This window comes from Myotis myotis, unplaced genomic scaffold (assembly GCF_014108235.1).
Source record: "Myotis myotis isolate mMyoMyo1 unplaced genomic scaffold, mMyoMyo1.p scaffold_m19_p_10, whole genome shotgun sequence".
Taxonomy (NCBI): Eukaryota; Metazoa; Chordata; class Mammalia; order Chiroptera; family Vespertilionidae; genus Myotis; species Myotis myotis.
This window is the reverse complement of record NW_023416314.1, coordinates 6,178,568-6,191,502: the sequence shown is the minus strand read 5'-3', so window position 1 is coordinate 6,191,502 and position 12,935 is coordinate 6,178,568. Positions and strand designations below refer to the sequence as shown.

The 12,935-nt window shown below is 43.7% G+C and overlaps 2 protein-coding genes across 3 annotated transcripts in view; both read right to left on the bottom strand.

The window, feature by feature from the left end:
- Positions 1–2,428: 2,428 nt before the first annotated feature.
- On the bottom strand, positions 2,429–8,455 carry PTS (6-pyruvoyltetrahydropterin synthase). The gene is made up of 6 exons (XM_036324377.1): positions 8,298–8,455; positions 6,177–6,256; positions 5,155–5,177; positions 4,734–4,790; positions 3,730–3,800; positions 2,429–2,802 (listed from the first exon to the last, which is right to left on the bottom strand). Exons 1-6 carry the CDS (start codon positions 8,378–8,380, stop codon positions 2,679–2,681), a joined length of 438 nt encoding a protein of 145 aa, XP_036180270.1. The 5' UTR covers positions 8,381–8,455; the 3' UTR covers positions 2,429–2,678.
- Positions 8,456–11,426: 2,971 nt separating this feature from the next.
- The window catches only part of BCO2 (beta-carotene oxygenase 2), a 52,516-nt gene continuing 51,007 nt past the window's right edge, over positions 11,427–12,935 (bottom strand). For both annotated transcript variants that reach the window (XM_036324380.1, XM_036324382.1), the window contains exon 11: positions 11,427–12,649. In XM_036324380.1, coding sequence (XP_036180273.1) covers positions 12,536–12,649 — 114 coding nt within the window. In that variant the 3' untranslated portion in view covers positions 11,427–12,535. The remainder of the gene's footprint in view (positions 12,650–12,935) is intronic.

Genomic DNA, 12,935 nt, shown 5'->3' with positions numbered 1-12,935 from the left:
TCTGCCTGCGTCAAATCTACTCCCCACAAGCCAGAATAGTAATTATGAACTACTGTTATCCTGTTATACAGGGAGTACCTTGTCAGTGAGCCGTCAGTGAGCCCGAGTCCTGAGTCTGGGCTGCTAACAAATGATAGTGTAGTTTGGGGGGCAGGAGTTCACTGAAAGATCCTTGATTCTGAATTCCAGTTCATCTTTACTTAAATTAGTAGTTGGGGACTAAACCAAATCTTACCCAAAAATGGAAATGGAAAATTTCCAGGAAGGTAAAGTTAGCTAGATACACCGGTTTGGAGAAATGCTCAGGGGATTTACTCCATGTTGTGGTGGCTGTCCTCTAAGCTGACACACATAAAGAATAACCCTTTCTGAAGTATGTTTAAAATGTGTGGTGTTAAATCTCAAAATTTTTACCAAACCGGGTTCAGCCAGTTCTTTGGCGATGGCAGGCACTGTCACTCATTCAATAACTAATTACTCACACCTGCTATGTAGCAAGCACTGGTCTAGGTCCTGGCGCAACCAGAGTGAATAAGGCAGACAGGGCTCTGGCCCTCATGACATTGACATCCTTGGGGTTGGGACAATAAACTAATAAGCAAATAAATAAGACAAAGAAAACATATACATTTTAAGACTGCAAGGTAGGGGAGTATGGAGGTATTATAATAGAAAATAACAGAGGACGTCTACATATACTGGGTGATCAAGAGGGTGAAATTTAGGCTGAGATCTGAAGAAAAATAGGTTTTATGAAAAGGATGGGGCAGGGGATAGGGACAGCATTCCAGGCAGGGGAGCATGACAAGAGCAAAATTCCGACATGTCATATTAAATTACAGCAGGCTAGCGGAAGCTTTCAAGGAGTAACATGATAGAGGGAGGAGAGGTGGTGACAGGAGTGTGGAGGAGAACCAAAGTGAAGCAGACCAGGGAAGAGGCCATGTCAGTAACCCAGGCAAGAAAGTATGGCGGTTGGACTGGATGGTGGCATTGAAAACGTAAAGATAATTATATATTTTAAAGGTAAGGCCTGCAGAACTGATAGATCAGAAGTAAGAGGTAGGAATCAAGACCATTCCCAGGTTTCTGGCTTGAAAAAAAATAAATGGATGGTAGTATCATTTTCAGGGAAGACTGATGGGAAAATAAATTTTAAAGGAGAATTCAGAACTTGACTTTGGAAATGTTAAGCTTGAGATGCCCACGCGACACCCCACTGCCCATCTGTTGCTCTACCTGAGAGCAACTAAAACTCTGAAAAGTAACAGACAAAACTAGCCCTTTTTTTATTTTTTACACTTATTTATTTATAACATTTTATCATTTTTATTTTCAATTACAGTTGACCTACAATATTGCTTTGAGTGTATGCGCCAGTGATTAGACATTACATAACTTAAGTGATCATCCCAAGAAATCTTGCACCCACCTGACACCAAACATAATTATTTACTATATTCCCTATTCTGCACTTTACATCCCCATGACTATTCTGTAACAACCCATTTGTACTTCTTAACCCCTTCACCTTTTCTCCCATTTCCCTAACCACCCTCCCATCTAGCAACCATCAACATGTTCTCTGTATCTATGAATGTTTCTGTTCTGCTTATCTTGTTTTGTTTTGTTGTTTTCTATTTATCTTGTATTTAGATTCAATTGTTGATAGCTATGTATTTATATTTTATTGTTCATATTTTTTATCTTCTTCTAAAAGAAGACCCTTTAACATTTCATTTAATGCTGATTTGGGGATGATGGACTCCTTTAGCTTTTTCTTGTCTGGGAAGTTCTTTACCTTAGATATATGCTCAAACAAAAGAGGCCTCGTGCCAATTAGTGACGTCCGTGCTACCTTAACATGAGCAGGTCATATAAGGATGTGCTTGCGCAGTATGTATAGTGCTACTGCTGAGTCACTGCCCTGGCACATGCGTAGGGGGGCCTTTAACATAGAAATGCTGCCGTGTCAGTGCCTGCACGCATGCGTATGGCAAGAGGGCCTTTAACCTCCAGTGTACTCTGGTCAGGGCCCCCACACAATCCCATAACAATCTTCTTCCTTCTCTAAATTAATATATACTCATTTGGTATTTAAAATCATGGAGATATAAACTCTGAGAACAGGCAGAAGCACCTTCCGATAGCCTCTGGTCCAAACAGTCATCTCTGAGGCTCTGAGATAGAAGTGGCACAAATGAACAGTAACAACACTGGGACTAGAATTGAAGCCTCAAAACTTTCATGTTATTCAATTCTAAAAATATTCACTAAGTATTCATCATGTCTAAGGCACTATAAATTTTAAGTTTCCATCAATATGCCATTGACTTAATCAACAAAAATCACTAGGTACTCTGCTTAGAATAAAGACTTTGCCCACAAGGAATCCAGGGTGGTGAAAGTCAAAAAAGTAAAGTAACAATTGCAGTGAAGTGATTTTTAATCTATACAAAACAGGCTCTCTAAATGATACTCATGATACATTACAAATTTGGTTTTAAAATAGATGTGAACTTAATACAAGTCTTATAATGATTACAATGAATCAGGCACTCCAGAACAATGTAGAGGTACAGTAATTATGTGATGGCATCTTAATAGTCCAAGAGGCTAAAGATATTTTTCAAATATGGATAGAAACTGAGTATTTCTATAGTATTAACCCCTGAGGGCTATTCTCCTTTATAGACTACAATATTATTATCAGTTTCATATACTTTCACTTTATAAAGAATTCCCATAGGAAGAAATTTCTGGAGGTTATCCCAGATATACACAGCTACATTTTCTGTTGTGCTGTAGAGAAAAGGAGAGAAGATCAAAAGACAAATAAATAAAATTTCATGTTTAATATTTACAGAGAACAGAAATTCTATTTTTAAAAGGTGTCATTAAACAAAAACTTTAGAAATCACACAGCAATCAAATAAAATGTTAACATTCTTCTTTCTTATTCTCTATACTAGAGGCCTGGTACACAAAATTCGTGCACTAGGGGGGAGGGTTGTTCCTCAGCCCAACCTGCACCCTCTCCAATCTGACCCCTCAGGGGAAGTCCGACTGCCGGTTTAGGCCCGATCCTTATGGGATCGGGCCTAAACCGGCAGTCGGACATCCCTCTCACAATCCGGGACTGCTGGCTCCCAACCGCTCGCCTGCCTACCTGCCTGATTGCCCCTAACCACTTTTGCCTGCCAGCCTGATTGCCCCCTAACCACTCCCCTGCCAGCCTAATTGACACCTAACTACTCCCCTGCTGGCCCGGTCTCCCCCAAATGCCCTCCCCTGCAGGCCCGGTCCCCCCTAACTGCCCTCCCCTGCCGGCCCAGTCGCCCCTTACTGGTCCCCCCCAACTGCCCTCCCTTCCCTGCCAGCCTGGTTGCCCCTAACTGCCCTCCCCTGCAGGCGTGGTCCCCCCTTAACTGCCCTCCCCTGCTGGCCTGATCACCCCTAACTACCCTCCCCTGCTGGCCTGGCTTCCCCTAACTGCCATGCCCTACAGACCTGGTCGCCCCAACTGCCCTCCTCTGCAGGCCCAGTCACCCCTAACTGCCCTCCCCTGCAGGCCTGGTCACCCCAACTGCCCTCCCCTGCCAGCCTGGTCGCCCCTAACTGCCCTTCCCTGCCAACCATCTTGTGGTGGCCATCTTGTGCGAGGGCATGACAGTCAATTTGCATATCACTTCTTTATTATATAGGATTAGGTAAGATAATCACACTCACCTTACAACATCTGCAAAGTATGGTACATCTAAATCCAGATTCTTATGATCAAGGGGTTTCATGATTGCCTCCTACAGACAAAAGAGAGGAAAAATATCAATTCCATTTATGACTCAGATTCCAAAGTGTTCCACCTTTTCCTCTAAAACTTATCATTCAGCCACTAACTTGATACTTTTATTGTATACTTTATCTGTCTTACAAAGCCATTTCAGAAAGTTTAAAATTATGAAATAACATAAGCTCTCCATAATGACTGTTTATCCTCCTTACTGAGTGCAAAGAGGTTAAGAAACCAATAAGTAGAGGATTCACTGGAGTTTTCTCATAACAGCCACTGTGATCCAGAATTTGGTTTAACATTCTTGCATTCTGTCCAAAAAGTTACCAAAAATACTACTCCATAGAGTCTCACCCACAGTGTCACTAGGAGAAAGATTCAGAGAGTACTACATTTTACAAGGCAGACTAAAACTCATATTACATTAAGAGTCCTAAATTTCTGCTATAAGGAGTAATTTAAAAATGATCTTGAGCCATTAGAAGAAAAAATATAAAACATAAATGCATTTCTTCCTAATGCTTATATATTAACATGGTTTCCCTTATCAATGTCAAGAATTATAATTGTTAAAATATATGATCAAAGGCATAAGGAAAATTCAGAGGAAAAAAAGAAAACTTCAAAAAGAAATCTGTATCTTGAAAGAACAGTAGAAATTGTTAAATGTAGGAAATCAGGAATGGCAGCAAGGAACACAAGATGAGCACGCTACATTTATCTCCATCACTGTAATACAATGGTGACTAATATCCATTAAGTCACCTGAACACCATTAGAAGAACATGAAAGCAGTTCTTCCAACTACTCCCCTACTCCCACACCCAATTCCACTCACCCCATCATGGAACTCTGGAGTTACTTGGTTGGGAAAGTGAAACGCAAGTAACTGATGGGAGTTACTTAGGGGACAGCACATAATAAGCACCAAACATGCCATTACCTCCATATACCCTTTGAGGTCAGTCAAATTCATAACCATGCCTGTAACAGGATCGATCTAGAGAATAAATAGAGAAGAATATTACTATAACATGCTCTTCAGATTTAAACCTCTGGTAAATTATTAAAGGCTGTACAACGTGCAGAAATTGTGCCCACATATGCCTTCAACCCCAGCACAATCATCAGTCTTGGCATGGGAACACCAAGTGCTCCCGGCATCCTTTCATTGTATTGCTCTTCTACCTGCCCACATACAGCACATTAAAGGTGACACTTAGGGAGAGGAAAGGCCTGGAATGGCAGCAGCTCACCAGACACAAAGAACAACAGTGAAGCAATAATGATTTGAACAGAATTTTTCACACTGAATCTGTCACATTGGCAGAAAGAGGATCCACACAGATATATTCAGCACATACCTCTCCATGTACTGTCACCACAACTACGGGAAAGAAAAAAAAATACCAAAAGACCAACATGACTTTCAACAGATTAACATCCAAGCACAAGTTAGCAACATAAATTATTAGATCTCTGCCCCCACAAAGCTATATTTCTATTTCCCCCAAAAATATCTGTCCTCTTAGTTAAGGTTGTTTATCAACCAAAGCAAGAGTCAACCAAGACAGAAGAGCTTAGTAGGAGCTTTAGCTAAGCAGAAGAGCTCAGCCAAAGCCAAGAAGGTGTAAATTCTGCTGATGATGCTGATGGCACTAGTTAGAAATCTCCACGAGAAAGGATCAAGGTGCTGCCCAATCGCTACCTGTAAAAGTAGGAAATGCACAGGAAGAAGTCCGGCTGCACACCTGCCAGTACCTTTTGGGCAGTACCTTTCTAAGCAAGCAAAACTACTAACTAAAACTCTTATCCCTTTACTTAGATGAATGTATACAGTTTGCAGTAATGCTTTATAAATTAACAAGTGCTTGTATGAAGCACTTGAAAAATCATGATAATAGAATACTTTACAAATTAAGAACTTTTATATTTTTTTCAGCTCCATACAAACACCATGTGATATTATATGATAAATGAACAAACTAAGAATGAGAGGTATAGCATACTCCCAACCAACATCCCCCTTTTGTCAGTCATTACTTATTCAAATGTACAATCTAATTTTAACATTAGCCTCAGCAACACCTAATTAGAATGAAACGTGCCCAAAAAATCTCAATATGTGCACTAAAGCCAAAAAAAATGTATTTAAACCATTCATTGGACTATCTATCATAGCAGACGATTAACTGCAAGGTAAAAGCTAAATACATCCCACCAAGGCAACAGCTCTTTTCATTCTGAACTTCCACTTAACTTCTCATTCACGTCTCAAAGCACTACTGCTCTTCCTGTAAGTTTTTTTTACTCGTTAAGATTGTATCTGCTAAAGATTTTTCCACTCTTATTGAAAGGGCTAAAATTTCATCAGTTTTCCTCTCACCTTTGTAATTGTGCCCATGACCATTTGGATTGTTGCATTTTCCAAACAGTTTCAAGTTTTCTTCATTACTCAGAGATTTGCTGACCAGGAAAAACAAAAGTCAATATAAGCTTCACAATTTATTAATACTTTAGCTCATCAAATGGAGAATCATAAATCAACTGGGTTTCATTATTCAGCTTTATGTCAGGAACCACTGTATGCCCCCCAATTAGACTATCACACCATACAAATTAGCATAAGCAAATTCAACCCCCTTGTTCCACAGCAAGACTCCAAAACCTGATCTGCTCAAGGCCCTTCCATTTCTCAACATTTACTGAGTACCTACTACGTATTAGACACAGCTGAATGATAAAAGATGCCTGTCGTCAAGTGGTTTAAATTCTCATTGCTTGCCCTGACCGGTTTGGCTCAGTGGATAGAGTGTCAGCCTGCGGACTGAAGGGTCCCAGGTTCGATTCTGGTCAAGGGCATGTACCTTGGTTGAGGACACATTCCCAGTAGGGGGTGTGCAGGAGGCAACTGATGAATGTTTCTCTTTCATTGATGTTTCTAACTCTCTATCCCTCTCCCTTCCTCTCTGTAAAGAAAAATAAATAAAATATATTTTAAATTCTCATTGCTGCCCTAGGTGGTTTGGCTCAGTGGATAGAGCGTCGGCCTGCAGACTGAAGGGTCCCGGGTTCGATTCCCGTCAAGGCATATGTCCAGGTTGGGGGTTCGATCCCCAGTGGGGGCATTCAGGAGGCAGCCAATCAATGATTCTCTCTCATAATTGATGTTTCTATCTCTCTCTCCCGCTCCCTTCCTCTCTCTGAAATCAATAAAAATTTTTAAAAAATAAATTCTCATTAATCCTGAAAAATAATTACATGACCTATTAGTCTCTTCTATAACAATCATGCTTTATCATGCCTCCTCTGATAACTTCACCAGTCCATTGAGGGGCATTCAAATCAGGGGACACTTTACAATACTCAACTGTTGCTCCAGGCAGAGAGCACCTTGCTTAATGGAGTTGTATGCCTATACCTGTCCAGTCATTGCATCTTTAATGAGTCCTTACTACCCTCATATGTTCAAGCTTTCCATTATACATCCCTTTCTGGTTGAGACCCTCTTTATTAGTTCCCCCACCTTCTCCTGCTCCTGCACTTCTTACGCTTAAAATGCTACAGTTCACAAAGCTTTTGCACAATTATCTCACTGTACCTTCCACAGTAGTGACCAGATGGCACACTCCACCCAGAAGGCAGGGACGGGTGCGCACTGCTCAGGGCTGCACCGTTACCTGGCACAAGGCCTGACAAGCACGCAAGATACCTCTCCAGTAAACGACGTTTGGACCTTGCTAGGTAGAAATTAGCCTCATTTCACAGATGGGGGAGTGGGTGCTCAGAGTGGGGCTTGCTCATGAGGGACAAAACTCTTAAAATCAACTTTAGCCCCGCAGGCCTGGCTCAGTCTTAGGCGCCAACCTGTGGGCCCGATCCTGGTTCCACGCCTGGTGGGGGCACGTGCCCGGGTTGTGGGCTGGATCCCCAGTAGGAGGCCTGCAGGAGGCAGCCGATGGATGATTCTCTCTCATCACTGATGTTTCTCTCTCTCTCTCACCCTCTCCCTTCCTCTCTGAAATCAATTAAAAAAACCAACTCTAGTGCCATCAAACTGTGGGATCGAATTGCAACTGTGCTGCTTGCTCTCAGAGCTGCCTTAGGAAAGTGAACATCCTGGTTCATTTTCTCTTAGGTGCCGAGAGGATAACACGCGCTGTATTTAGATGAGTTACGGTAGCTGACACCTATAGAGCGTATACTACGCGCGGGGCACGGTGTGATCCGGGCGAGGTGAGCCCCTCTGGCCGTTACCGCCCCGCTCGAGATCACGAGGTCAGGAGCCAGCGCCTTCTCCCTCGCAGTCGGCTCCACTGCCCACCACGTGCACCGCCTCCTCCGGAGCCCGGTCTCTGGACTAGGCTCCTAACGGTGTCGCCGAAAGGGCCTGACTCCCAAGGGAGGAGCGGGCGCGCCGCCCCCACCTCCGAGCGCACACCCGCGCCCCGCGCCCCGCGCCCCGCGCCGGGCCCGCCCCACCACCCGCGCTGGGGGCACAACCCACCAGTGGAGCCGGTGGGTGGCGCTGAAGGAGACGAGACGGGATACTCGCGCCCAGCGGCGCTGACGGGGAGCCGCCTCGCTCATCGCCTGGCAGTTCCGCGCCGGGCACCTCCCTTGGTGACGGTGGCTGGGGTGGGCGGAGCCTCCCGCCAGGGCTGCGCATGCGCGCTGCGCCCGGAAGTTTCTGCGCTGCACCCTGGGGCTGGGCTCCCTCTGCCGGCCTGGAGGCTGCAGCACTGTCCCTTGCTGATTGGATCTCGGGATAGCCGGAATTCAGGTAGCTGGGCATGCCTAGCACTGGTCAAATGAATGGGTTCAATGCCGATTTTTATGTCTGCTCAGCCTGAGGCCATGCCACGCAGTCAGGGTCAGTCTGGGCACACTTCGGGCCCCGAAGGGACTTCTTTGAGCCGCCCCTCCCAGTCGCTTCTACATGCCCTGGATTACAATAGAAACTTCCAGTGTCTGGTTTACCGCAGGGCCCGTCTCCTATGGTAAAGGAGGCAGGAATTCGAGGGCACGTGCAAGACCACGCGGCTTTCGGAGAGTAGACTACCTTTGGACTGTGAAACCGTGTGTCACCCTGGGCTGGCACCGTGCGAGTACACGCACCCATGAGCACCCACACCAGCGATTCTATGTCGAAGGCATCACCTCTCGTTTCCTCATGCAAACAACTTACATGCCCAGTACCGTACCAGGTCTTGCTTGCATTCATGCTTTCCTCAAATAGTTATTGAATATCTACTAGGAGGCATTCCCCCCTCCCCCCCCGCCCCCCCCCCCCCCCTCCGCCCTGGGAAAGACAGATAAAATCATGGGTGTGGCTGCTATATAAGCCCCAATGGTGACTTCTCTCAAGTGCCTCAGGTCTCCAGCTATATATTGTTGGTTCTGCATTAAATTATTAACATGCTATGTACCAAACATTCTTCACACATTTTTCCAAAAATGTTTCTCATCTCCCCCTTGTGCTGCAAAGAAAAAAAACTTCAAAGAATTATAAGCTTCAGAGATTTTTTTTTTTTTATAGATTATCTAGTTCAGTCCTCCCACTTGACAGGTAAGAAAACACAGGCCCAGAATAGTTAAGTACTTAACCAAGATCACATATAATACAAACAATATTTCCCAGACACTGACTATGTATCAGTGATACTCAAACAGACAGTGTTTAACACAGACACTTATTCCAAAAATAGTTTGAAGAATCTAATAAAAGGTAAGACATTTCTGGGAAATCATTTTATCTATTTGCTTTAGTAAAGTATGTCATTGAATTTGAATTCTTGCTCTAAAATTTTTTTATTAAAGCTAATCCTATATAATAAAGAGCTAATATGCTAATTAAACTGAACAGCAGAACAACTGTCCGGATGACCTTCCAGACAAGCCAGGGCCAGCCAGGGCTGCAAGGGCTGAGCCCCTTGCATGAATTTCATGCATCGGGCCTCTAGTTCAATATAAGGGTACTCACAAAATTCACCCTCAGTGATCCAGTTATTGTATCCCCCAAATTAATGGGTTGAAGTCCTAATCCCCAGTACCTCACAATATAACTTTATTTGGAAATAGGTCTTTACAGATATGATTAGTTGAGAGAAGGTCACGAGGGTGGACACTACTTCCTTTTCCCCTCACTTGTGGATCACACAGCCCTTTCCTTGAGTCTCTGGACACTGGCCAGTGATGAGTTGGGCTTAGGGAGAGGAAGAGGCCCTGCCTAGGCTTTCAACATTAGTCAGATGCTCACTCGGTCTTACCGAAACTTTCTGCACTGGATTACCAGACATGTGTACGTAGATTACAAAACATCACTGACCCCTTTCTGTCCTCTTCTTCAAGAACCTCATAGATGGCAGGGCCAAGCCAGAATCCAGGCGTCCATGCGTCAAAATCTTATGATTACGCTACTAACATTTATATGTTTAAACTTCCCTCCCTGTGTAGTAGGACGGAGTAAAGGTTTATAAACAGAGGAAAGATATGATCACACCTGTATATTTCCTGGATGTCAACTAGTGGCTCCTTCAGCCTTCAGATCCAGAGAAGATCAAACCTCCATGTCCTGTCTGGAGAAGTATCAGGAGATTTATGTTCTTACAGTTACCTCAGCCTCTAAGCTCCCACATCTGATATATCTGTTCTGCTTAGGTTTCTTCTTGCCATTGTGCGCCTGCTACTGTTGTTCTGTATCTCACTAATACAAACACAAAACTTAGAACTTTTACTTTGTAAACTCTCACATGTGGCATCTGTATGTATGGAACTAAAGAGGTAGGGTTTGTGGTGTTTACAATAACTCTTAAAGAAAACTCAGCCCTGCCATGTGGCTCAGTTGGTTGGAGCATTATCCATATACTGAAAGGTTGTGGGTTCGATCCCTGGTCAGGGCACATTCGGAAGGCGACCAATCAATGTTCTCTCACACATCGATTGTTCTCTCTCTCTCTCTCTCTCTCTCTCTCTCTCTCTCTCTCTATCTATCTATCTATCTATCTATCTATCATCTCTTCCCTCCCTCTCCCCCCACCCCCTCCCTCTAAAATCAATAACAATATCCTTGGGTGAGGATTTATAAAAAAGAAAGAAAATTAAGAAGAAACTGACTATGTTGGTCCAGGACTGTGCAGTGAGCCTAATCATGAATTCACAATTGCTCCCAAAAGACATGTTTGGGGGTCTAGTCCAGTGATGCTCAACAGGCAGAGGGAGCATGGAAGGTTGAGCTGGCCCAGGACTGGAATTCAGCAGAGAGAAGAAGTATAACTGAAGGGAAAGGGATTTTGAGGGTGTTGGCAAGAGTGTGGCTTAAGTGCCAAACCTAGGCCAATTTGGGCTATTAGTGAAAACTGGTGGGGTTTAGAAATGTGGAAATTACATGGTCTCTAGTACAACCTGTTGCCCAAATAAATGAAGAACTAATGGTTTTTCATTAATCTCTGAAGAACTAGACACCTGGAGGTTAGAATAAATGCCTGATTTTAGTAATGTCCTGTTATAGGCACCTCTCACTGACACCAGAAAGGTGTTATCAGACAGGACAGCCCCCTGAGCTAGTGGGAGAGGGCTGTCCCTAACCTCGATCCTTGTCTTCTCATGTAAATGAGTTTATAGGAGAGATCTTGACTGCATTGTGAAAAGCCAGTTTATTAAAGTGATTAAAGCATGCACCTTTATTGAAAAAGCAAAGCAAAGCAAGCAACTCTATCTCATCCGGCTTGGAGCACAGATGGGCTTTCCCAGCTAATCGGGAAAAGCGAGTGTCTGGAGCAAGTTCAAGGAGTAATATACCCTCCTCCCGTCTGTAGGTTTCAGAAGATTCTTTTGCTGAGTATCTTGGTATAGGTTAAGTCTCAAGGTTTTCCTGTTGTGGTCTTCCCAGGATCCTGGCAAGTCTCTCTTGCTGAGCCCTGAGACTGCTGGCTTTGCTTCGGGAGTAAAAGTGCCATTTTTTCCTTTCCCTTTCCCTCTCCCTTTCTGCATTCTCTCAGCAGGGAGGTCTTTAACTGTTTGCTCCCAGAGTGTCCTGGGGAAAATACCGGTTTGTTATTTGCAGGCCAGTTGCAAATTACTCACAATGTTTGGCCTTGTCCTAATTTTCCTCTCTCAGCTTCCCCCATTCCTCCTGCCGTGGAATCCTGTAACACTTCAAAACAACACCCTGGCAAGGCCAAACTAGGAGCAGGGTGGGAGGTGGTCACGGGTGGTCCAACTGCAGTGGCATCTGCTGTGGACTGCAGAGAAGCAGCCAGTCTAAAGGAAGCCATCAGGGTGACACCGCTGGCTTCCTGTCTGCTTGAGCACCTGGGGCCAGTGGTAACAGGCAGGCCGTGATAGAAAAACCCGGTGCTTTTCAGATTTATATTCATATTCCACTACCTATGAGTATTCAGATTTCTTCTGCCAAGTGTGAGGGTCTCTGTCACCTACCTATCTGGTGGTGGTAATGACCCACTTCTAGTTTTCCTTTCATGCATTTTCGTTGCCGAGAGGAAGATATATCAAGTAAATACAAATGTAAAACTCTTCAAAAAGTGTTATCAACACTTGCTCAGTGTTTTCAAGGAAGAGTCCTAAGAAAATATAAAACCATAATTATTTCTTAAATGCTTTTTTTAAATAGAAATTTAGAAACCAGATGTCTATGGTTTGGAAAGTAAGGTGCCCTTTTCGGTCTCTCTTTTGTACAGAGCACATTCATTTTAAACCTGGTCCCCAGACCTCGTGGTTCTTCCATCAGGTGGCTATAAAGGTGCCATGAAACCCATAAGGCATTTGCACAGGCACCTCTGCTCGGCCCAGTTCTTCAAAGTTCTTGGCATCCAAGACTAGGAGAAAGTTGCTTTTATTCTAGAAAAGAAACAATATTAAAAATTCCTTTTTTTCTATTAAAAATATATCTCTCTCCTCCACTAGGCTATAAAATTCCTAAGAGGGAGATCATGTATTATTCATCTCATAGCCACCCTCAGTACCTAGAAGAGCACCTTGCCTGCCCAGTCACTAAATGTTTGCTGAATTGCTGAACTGGAGTGAATGGGAAGCTCATACCTAGAGTGGAAAAATTACATTGTTTATATCAATCACCTTCATAGGTGATTGTTTAAGGATCATTTTACCTGTTTCACAGAACTTC

Excerpts from the sequence above, each read along its gene's own strand:
- PTS (XM_036324377.1), bottom strand. The coding sequence starts at position 8,380 with ATGAGCGAGGCGGCTCCCCGTCAGCGCCGCTGGGCGCGAGTATCCCGT. Across the intron at positions 6,257-8,297 it reads GCCACCCACCGGCTCCACTG|CAAATCTCTGAGTAATGAAG; the intron begins GTGGGTTGTGCC and ends TTTCCTGGTCAG. Across the intron at positions 2,803-3,729 it reads TACTTTGCAGATGTTGTAAG|CACAACAGAAAATGTAGCTG; the intron begins GTGAGTGTGATT and ends TTTTCTCTACAG.